The sequence below is a fragment of the Diplotaxodon limnothrissa genome, linkage group LG4 (assembly GCF_057381915.1).
Source record: "Diplotaxodon limnothrissa isolate DT_005_m linkage group LG4, D_limnothrissa_male_GT1.1, whole genome shotgun sequence".
NCBI classification, from domain to species: Eukaryota; Metazoa; Chordata; class Actinopteri; order Cichliformes; family Cichlidae; genus Diplotaxodon; species Diplotaxodon limnothrissa.
In genome coordinates, this window is record NC_140599.1 from 17,154,256 (window position 1) to 17,163,858 (window position 9,603).

General features: G+C 41.3%; 1 protein-coding gene across 2 annotated transcripts; it reads right to left on the reverse strand.

Annotated features, from left to right (window-relative positions):
* Positions 1–392: 392 nt before the first annotated feature.
* On the reverse strand, positions 393–7,926 carry luc7l3 (LUC7-like 3 pre-mRNA splicing factor). 2 transcript variants are annotated; one of them, XM_085352325.1, is made up of 11 exons: positions 7,718–7,926; positions 6,947–7,013; positions 6,798–6,837; positions 6,531–6,675; positions 6,293–6,367; positions 5,195–5,299; positions 4,746–4,907; positions 4,190–4,593; positions 3,825–4,009; positions 2,697–2,911; positions 393–1,033 (listed from the first exon to the last, which is right to left on the reverse strand). In XM_085352325.1, exons 1-10 carry the CDS (start codon positions 7,814–7,816, stop codon positions 2,730–2,732), a joined length of 1,464 nt encoding a protein of 487 aa, XP_085208451.1. In that variant the 5' UTR covers positions 7,817–7,926; the 3' UTR covers positions 393–1,033; positions 2,697–2,729. The 2 variants fall into 2 exon arrangements, with proteins under 2 accessions (XP_085208451.1, XP_085208450.1); XM_085352324.1 differs by having other exon boundaries at positions 393–2,911.
* Between the last annotated feature and the right edge of the window lie 1,677 nt (positions 7,927–9,603).

The window sequence follows — 9,603 nt, forward strand, 5'->3', positions numbered from 1 at the left end:
AATGAACCAAATTAAAAGTTTCTTACTTTGATAATAAAAGATTTAGCAGCCTATTGAATTCACACAAACTGATCAAAGTAATTATGGGAAGACTTAAATTACACATTGGATGTTGATCAAATATTCACGTTGTATTTGGCAGATGGTACAATTCACTAGGAAAACCGTCAGTGAAAAAATATTTGGGAAAAAAAAAAAAAAGAGATGTAAATCCAGCTGCAGATCAAACATGCTAATGAGACTGCAGCACTGGTGGTGAAAGCACATCTGTCTGTTTTTACCTCTGCCACTGACTCAGGACTAGTTTGTGTGTACATATCCACACTGGATAAAACAAAAAACAAAACACCCTTGACAAGATTTTGCTTTTTATTCATCGTGGTACAACATGGACAATAAAAGCAGGGCAAAAAAAGAAACAAATTAAGTCTCCAAAATTGATCAAAATTAAATCAGAGTATTTTACAGTTATGGAACAAGAGCGATCAAAATGAGCTCTAAAGTAGAGGAGAAAAGAAGACACTGCTTGTCTCAAAAGGTCTAACACTGTACATACGCTTCAACTGACTTTAAAAAAAAAAAAAAAGAAGGGGGGTCAGGAAGTGAAGTAGAACCTGACAAATCAATACAAACCACAAGCACTGTTCATTTTATTTTATTTTCACTAAATGCCAAGAAACACGGAGGATGTGGAAAGAGTTTCAAAATAAAAAACAAAAATCCATAAAGAGTTTCTCTAAGTTTGGTTTGTTAAGTGCTGTCTGGCTGACATCTTGACCAGTAAAATCAGATAAACAGATGAACCACAACTATCCTTATCCAGCCAAAAGATGGACAGGTAATGGAACAAGAAAAATCGATGCAATCTGTCCTTTCTCCTCATTTTTACGCGTTTTTATTTATTTTCATGTTTCTTTAAATAAGCCATTACACATTTGTGGTTCACCTTGTTTTTAAGCAGCGAAGTATCAGGTTCAGGGTAAGGATGGGTGCACTCTTCAACTTCTTCCTCAACCAGATATTCCAGCTTCCCCTGTTGAGCATAAAGAAACGTCCACAAAATGCGATGTTAGCCAGGGTCCCACAACATCCGCTTGTAGCAACGACTGCTGCCACTCAAACAACAACAATTTACAAAGTCATTTGATAGTCAAATTTCCCTCAAGAGACACTGCTAATAATGCACAAAGCTATCCATTTACTAGCACAACAGACACTTGAAGTCTTGACTGCATTTGGCCAAAATTCCCTGAGATTATTTTGTTTTCTGTACATTTTGCACAAGTTTGCAATTTAAAGAAGCTCTTCAGGAGCTGCCTCAAGTCTAAACCTGAACTTAGTGTCAAAACTACAATATCTGCTTTGCCAAAGAGGAAATGCACTTGATATGTTTTTTTAAGTGTAAAATTACAAACACCTGAGCAAATTACATTTTTAAAAACACACGAACGAAGCACTGCGGAAAAGCACACATCAGCAACGATTTCCAATTTGGCAAAGGAATATGAGGCAGGCTGTCTGTGCATCTGTGTCTCTCTGACAATTCTATCGCACATTCTCCCCAAACATGTTTGAAAGTTAACAAATAGGAAAACAAAGAAGGCACAATTAAAAGTATATGTGACACAATCAAGCTTTCAAGTTCGTGTTCTGGAGAAGTACACAATTTGCTTTTTTTTTTTTTTTTCTGACAGGCAACAGCATTCAGAAATGGATGTGGGTAGAGAAAGGAGTACCTGGGGTGAGTACCTGCACAGTTTGAGAGTCAGAGAGTATCCATGATTTTTAATTTGCCCTTTTCTCATGTGGTCTCGCTCACAACACCAACGCTGTGTGAGGTATGGAAGTCAGCTGCAATTCATTCGATAAACCCTACCCTCCAGTTAGTTAGGTTACGTTAGACCCCCGGTGCTTTAACACCCCCCAAACACACACTGGCATGGCATCATCAGGCACAGTACGCTGGACAACAATTCCATGGCAATTGCGTTATAAATATGGCAAAATAAATAGCTTCTTTGTGACAAAAAAAACCAAAAACCTCTGACCAAGGCTGTGTGTTCACCTGTGCGTTTACATATGAGCAGGAGAAAACGCCAAGGTTTTTAAATGGAAACATGTACACACACAGTGACTGGTTTTCCTCCCTATATGGATTATTACAGCAACAAATAGCAATTATTACATTTTGCTACTTCAAAGTAAAAAAAACAAAAGATAAATAAATATAAAAATAAATAAATAAAAGAAACAAGTAAATACAGGCAGGAAATCTTGACTGGATGCGTTAACTTTTTCTGCCATTTTGTCCACAAAGACAAATATACATCTATAAGGATCAAAAACCGATACAAAACGAGGGGTACCTCTGGGCATGTTTGCTCAGGACTACACTGGCCTTTCCCTCTTGGCTTTGTGTGAATGATTTCTACCTTCTTCTCATTCATCGGGCCTAGTCCTTCATCTTCAGTGCATACTTATGATGCACTATTCAAAAACAGGATAAAGATATTTGCATATAGTACATAAGACAAAATCACAGGCATTGAACTGAACATAAACAGGGTGGGAGAGCAGGGGTGAGAGGGTGGGTAAAGGGAGATGGGAAAGGTGGGTAGGGGAGGGGACGTGAGAGGGGAGGGTGGAGGGGGTTGGGTTGAGAGCCAGGGGAGGTGTGAGGAGGAGGACGCACTTACCTGAGCCTGATCTGAGGTCCTATCAGATCAGTTTTAATTGGACTGAGTGTCACCTTCAGAATGGAGGAGCTCTTGCTGGCCGTTTAGCAGAGGGGAGAAGGCAGCCGCCTCCGTCTGCATCGGTTCCGCTTCTGAAGAAGCCTTGATGGCGGCTGCATCTCCGTCTGAGTGCTTGTCTTTCTTAGAGCTGCTCCTCTCCTCTGTACCCTTACGGTCTGAAGAAAAACAAAAGAGAAAACATTGCACACATTAGCAAGAAATGTTTGCACAACCTCAGATTAAACTGTCTTATTAAAGAGTTCAACAGGTGCTTGTTGATGCACAAATGTTCAGTAGGATTGTGTCGAGCTCTGGCTCACCTCTTTCATTTGTTATGGGCACAGACTGCTGCAGGACTTCTTATGGGAACAGCTTGATTGTGTAAGTAGGTTGTCTGGGTAAGCACCAAACAAACTGCCCTTTATTGGCATTAGCAAAATTATCTGTGCCTGAATATTATGCATTAGTAATCCTACTACTTCTCATTTATGGAATACTGTCCTAAACAGACAAAAGAGGGAGACTGTACAATTACCGCTCATGTAGTCTAAAAGATACATAACAAGTGCTTTGTGTGAAGTGCTTTATGTAACATAATTTCAAACTACAATAGGTTTCTTTTAAATTCATATTGATACATTTTTAAAATTAGTTGCTCCACAGTGTAGTGGTTTAAACATTCACCTAACAAGGAGAAAATCTGGGGTTTGATCCCGGGAAGAGACACAAACCTCTTTCGGGTAGAAGACAACTCGCATAAAAATCTGCCAAATCAAATATGTGGAGCTACTCATTGTGACTCATTGAGAGCAGCCAAAAGTCTCACTAGGATTTTTTTCTCCATCTCAATGAGACTTTTACCTGGATGCATAATAAAATGCTTTTTCCAGTGTTGAAGAAATTCCCTCAAGGTATTCCTAATATAGACCTGCCTTTCACCATGTGAAACAGGCTCCAGCCCCCCATTTTAACCCTGAACTAGATAAGTGGAAGAGCACAGATAAATGGAGGGATGGTATTCAATATATATTGTTTGGAAGGACAGCGGATGATGAGGAAGCAACAAACACAAAAATAATCAGACGGTACCTTTGTCTTTTGATGACCGCTCTCTGTCTCTCTCCTTTTCCCGATCCCTGTCCTTGCTTCGGCTACGGCTGCGGTGGCGGTGAGATTTGCGCTCTGAGCTACGCGATCTCCTTCTGTCACGACTTCGGGAGCGGCGTTTCCTGTCGGAGCGTTCACGGCTGCGTCTTCTCTCTCTGTCCCGGCTCCTACAGAAAAGGCAAGAAAAAGTGCTGTGGTTAAAATGATTTTTGAGAAAATAATCATTCAGAATTATAAATATATCATCCCTCATGTTTTAAATTGTAACATTTCATTGGATTCTGCTTTATGTGTGACATTTCCGTGACTATAAATCCAAGTGCAACGCTCAGTCCGGTCAGTCGTACCTGCTACGTTTGCGTTCCCTGTCCTTGTCTCTGCTCCTGGACCTCCGGCGCTCGCGGGATCTACTCCGTTTCCTGTCCGATGCTCGACTGGAGTGGCGGCTGCCAGAGTGGCTTCGACGTGCCCTCCTATCCCTCTCTCTGTCCCTGTCCCTCTCCCTGTCCCTCTCTCTTTCTCTGTCCCGCTCTCTCTCCCTCTCTCTTTCTCTGTCTCTCTCCCTTTCACGCTCTCGCTCTCTCTCTCGTTCCCTCTCCTTCTCTCGCTCTTTTTCGCGCTCCTTCTCCTTCTCTTCCCCCTCTTTGCGCTTTTTCTCCCTTTCCTCCCTCTCCCGTTCCCGCTCTTCTCGTTCTCTTTTGAGGGCTGGGTTTTCACCCTGAGGGTCTTCAGAGCGACGGTGCAGTTTTTCCTGAGAATACAAAAACATTACATATTATATAATTTCTAACATTTGCAGACATTTTTAAACAACAACACCAAGCATGGTTGAATTGAAACACTCTTTCAAGCAGCTCAAGTTTGTAAAAAGTTCTAGATACAAGAATGACACAATCCTGTCACCTTGAGCTCCTCTACAGTGGATTTGATCTTGGCGTAGCCCATGTGCTGCTTCCCCATCAAGTGGTCGTCCACTCGGGACTGTGCATCGCCCACAATGAGGAAGGCCCCACACACCTCACACACTTCCATCTGTTTCTCCTGGGCAGCAAAGCTCTCGATGGTCTGGATTGAAAGGACATAAATTTGTTATTAGACATCAAAACAAACAATAAGGAAACATTTCTGATTTTCATCATAGCTGCCTGCCCAGCTCGCACAGATTTTACTTTACGAGTATTAATAACAAATACAGCTACAGTGAAAAATAACTTTTAGCTCACCGGCTGGGTTTAAACTTGTATTTGAAATGGAATTAAACTCATGTTAACTGACTGATAGTAGGTGATGCTCATGTTATGCTATCTTAAGCTGTGTTTGTAGGCTGATTAGCCCAGGGTAAACTGACTCACCGAGGGGGTGGAGCTGAGTAGTTCCCTCTCCTCCTTCAGCTGCTCCACCAGTTTCATCATTCCCTGGGCCTCCTCCACTCGGCCCTCAGAGCCCAGTTCCTCAATCTGAGAAAAAGACAAAAGCCATGTTACAATGTCACGACTTGATTTATGGAGTGCATATAAGAATTTAGGGAGTTTTATTTTAAATAATGTGATCTGTAACACAGTCAGGGAAAAGCATCTGAAATGTCATACAGTCTAGAGTGCATGCACAAAAACAACTGTGGTCACAACAGGTAGCTGTTCCTGTTTTAATGCTTTCAAGTCTGAAGTCAGCTTACACTTAGATCAGTGTGAACAGCAACATGTTTCCTTATTTTGCCAAAGGGTTCAAAATCTCCTTCCACAGATTACATTTGTTTATTATTCAATTATTTTAAAGAGAAACTGCACAAGGCTGGGTAGCAATGAACCTCCTGACAGGACAGCCTTTATCAGACTTGTACTCTAATGTAGTCTTCTTTTCAAATGCATGTACAGTTAGCCATGCACTCCACACACCTTCTAAATTCACAAATTTTGGTCGAACAGTGAAGCTGCAGAGGTTCAGAGGGAGTTAAATTAGAGGAGTTTTAATATATGTGGTAAACCAGCCGAGGTAATGCAGACCGCACAAGAAAGGTGAAGACATGAGTGCGGACAGGGAGGTGTGGGTAGAAATGAGTGTCAGGGGTGATTTGTAACAGAACGATAGCAGCTAGAGTGAAGGGTTAGGATTATCAGCTGGTAGTCGCACCTGCTATGATGTATGAGTTAAACTCAGTTTAGAGCTCAAGGAGGCTGAGTTAAAGATGTTGAAATATTCATTGGGAGAACCCAGGAAGGAAGACTTATAGATGTAGAGGAGGAGGACATGCTGAGAGTTAGCGTGACAGGGGAGGATGCTAGTAATAAGGTCAGAGGAAGGCAGGTGTTCCACTGTGACAAACCCTAAAGCAAGGCACTGGAAGAGGAACTTGTAGGAGACTGTCAGATATCCTGATGCAAGAAGACCAACCCGCGTTCAAATCTTTCAGTTTTTCTCAAACACTACCAATTTAAAGATTTCGGGCAAACCTGCACAACCAGGTCTTCGATCTTCTCTGTTAGAACCTGGACTTTCTCCTCATTCTTTCCTGATGGACCAGGGCCCTACAGAATGAATACATGAGTACAATTAAGTTCAATGAATCCTAAGCAGAAACATACAGGTAATGTTATTTTCTTTTAGATTCATAACTTGCACTGTGGTCCGAGAAAACATGAAGATGCACAGAAGAGTTTGAGAATGATGTTCTCAATTAAAAGTACCAACCCCTGCATTCTGCTGAGCCTGGGAAAGCGCAAGCCGGGCATGCCCTCTGCGGATCCGCCGCTCCACTTCTGCCAGGAGTGACTGCAGATAGCGCAAGAAATCTCGCTCATAACCTTCCTTCATGAAGCGAGAGCTTTTCTCATACCTGGATATAACAACACAGAATTGGTTAGTTATGTGTAACATATCAAGCCAAAAAAAACAAACAAAAAAACAAAAAAAAAAAAACGGAAAGAAAAAGGAAAAAAAGCCAAAATAAGAACTTACATTTTTCGAAGATTTTCATCATGGATTTTCTCACACGGACCTGGAAACCCAAATCAATAAACATATTATTGTCGAATAGTTGTTTGTTAAATCTCAAGGGCTTTGTCCAGATTATAATACATTTTGGGAATACAAAGTTCCCAACTTACCCAAGTCAGAGCGGGTGTTTGTGAATAACTCAGCAGGGCAGAAGCCACACAAATAGTACCGACAGACCTTAATAAAAGAAAACATATCAAACAATTTTATGTAAATTTTGCTTCCATAGTAGATTACATTGGATTAAGTGACAGCATGTTACTTACACCAACTATGAGCAAATGAATGTGGTAGTCGTATAAATTCACCTAATCAATTTCTGCTTGAACTAAGAACACAAAAAATACCCACAACACTGCAAGTGCAACAAAAACACAACAGCATGGAAAATAGTATTTATTACTAATATTAAATATTAATGCCAAATTACATACAAAGCAACATGTATGTAACCGTATTTAGTCTTGAGACCTCGCAATGCCAGTTTATGCAATAAGCAGAGCATAACCTTTAGAGAACGTAATGCAGGTCCTTTCACACATTAGCACGTCGAAATCATTTGTATTAACACAGTTAAACTATTATCTCAACTATACCTAGAAAACAAGTTGCTAAAACTGAAGTGAGCCCAATGAAACCCTTTAAGAATGACCAAACCGTGATGCTAATCTCGCTAACACGCGTGCTCAAGCACCACTGACTCAAACCGCCCGCTTTTCGCCATCGATTCTGTGCGTGAATCGAACATTTTTAATTTGGAGGCCATACCGCCTAAACTAGCCGGTACCCACCGCGCACGCCATGCACGCTTATTTTGGACACCTCACGGCTAATAGGTTTTAAAACTAGCTAAGCTAATGGTAGCTAGAATGCTAACTTACGCTCTCGTCGTCCCAGCGTACGTTAGACCGCTTCTCATCAGGGGCCAAGTTTCTATCTCGACCCATCAACTCGTCGAGTAACTGGGCGGCAGAAAGCATTATTCCTGCAGGAATGTAGCCTTAATTTAAAGTACTACAATAATATCCAGAAGGCCCAATTTACACCATCTGCTGCGCGAAGTACTTCTAATCAAAATGGCAGACCTTGTAACAACAACGCCCGCTAACAGTCCGAATACAACTAGCCCAGGAGCTGCTCCCGCGGCCTCTGAACCGGAAGTACTAGTCTGACCATCGTGTCCAGGATTCAGTTCTCCGTTTCGTGCCGCAAACTTTACCATTGATCAAAAACGGACAAAATGTGCAATTTCTATTTATATTTTGACCAGAAGCCGATGTTGCGGCACTGCGTATGGTTATACCTTGTTTTATTTTGAAAGTTTACAACGGAAGCAACTTCAGAGTAGTCTGATGAGCTTGGAAAGAAAAGCGTCTGGACTTCTTTAAGTTTCTTGAAGACAAATGCCACATTGAAGAGCCAGATTGTGGTGGTGTGTGAAAAATATCATCAGAGGCTATCACACAAGGGCATTCAGACTAATGTTATTTTCCACTAGTACTGGATCTTTATTTGATACTGTAATATATAATGTTTACTTGTTGCTTTTACTCAGTTCCCATCGGTCACACTAAAAACGTCAAACTCAGTGAATGTTGATCACAACAAGCACACGCGAAGCTTTATGACTGCATATTTCACAGTTGCAGTGCTATGACATCATCAAAATCTATCTCAGTGATGCAGATTTTACCAGATCTGATTACTGCCAGGAATGATTAATAAATGCATACTTTTGTGACTTCCGTGCTGACCAAATATTTATTAAGGCAAGTCCACATAAATTTCCTGTTAATGTCCCCAATGTGTTTTAGTTTTCCTCTGTCACACCAACCGTCTGCATGTCCTCCTTCACTCCATCTATGAACTGTAACTTTGCCTCCTCTCCTTTCATTTAACCATACATCATAACAGGTCTTACTACCATCTAGTAACTCATTTCAACTCCCTCTGAGTTTCTATGCACCTCTACAGCAACACTCAGAGCAAGCATTGCATCTTTTTACATCCAGTAGTGCCTCAAAAAAATTTTTTATAGGGTGGTCATATGGGTCATATTAGTGTCCAGAGCCTTACATACAATCCACTATTCTCCTTTGCCACTTCTCTTTGCTGTACACCCAGCCTCCCAGTACTCATGTCTACTTTTTCTTTGCTAACCTCTTCCTTTAAATGCTTTCTCGTACTTCCGTATTTTACCACTAAGACTCCTTATCTTCTTTCCTCTCGTCTTCTTGCAGTTTCCCTCGCCACTCACAGAGTCTGAAATTGTGATTCTTTAAAATTGCTGCCTTGCAGCTGTAGTATCCCCGGTGTATCTTACGCCAAAGTTCAAGTTAGTGTAGTATCGTGGGTGTTTGCTCCCCTCTAGTGGCATACTGAAGAAATGCAGCATAAAAATGTACTGCAAGTTTAAAACCAGTATTTATAACTTTATTAAAACGGATATAAAAACAAAAGTAACAGGTGTGCTTGGGACAAATAATCAACAGCTGTTTTAGCTTTTTCTGGACTGGGTATTATAAGTGTAGGGAGGTTTATTCCAGCTTGTCTGCAACACGTGTGAGTCAAAAACAGTTAAAGTACTTTGAACTTTTATCTCCCAGTTATTTCCTTATTCATGACAGCTAACGGCAGTATCACACAATTTACGTGGGGAAACGCACTGGCTACGCGATTCCTCGGAGGGGAACTAACATTCGTGCTCACTGTTGTCACATCTAAAGATGCTCCCCCCCCCCCCCCCCCAGATGAGGCGGCGGTGTTT

Excerpts from the sequence above, each read along its gene's own strand:
- luc7l3 (XM_085352325.1), bottom strand. The coding sequence starts at position 7,816 with ATGCTTTCTGCCGCCCAGTTACTCGACGAGTTGATGGGTCGAGATAGA. Across the intron at positions 6,676-6,797 it reads GATGAAAATCTTCGAAAAAT|GTATGAGAAAAGCTCTCGCT; the intron begins GTAAGTTCTTAT and ends TGTTATATCCAG. Across the intron at positions 6,368-6,530 it reads AGGCTCAGCAGAATGCAGGG|GGCCCTGGTCCATCAGGAAA; the intron begins GTTGGTACTTTT and ends TTCATTCTGTAG.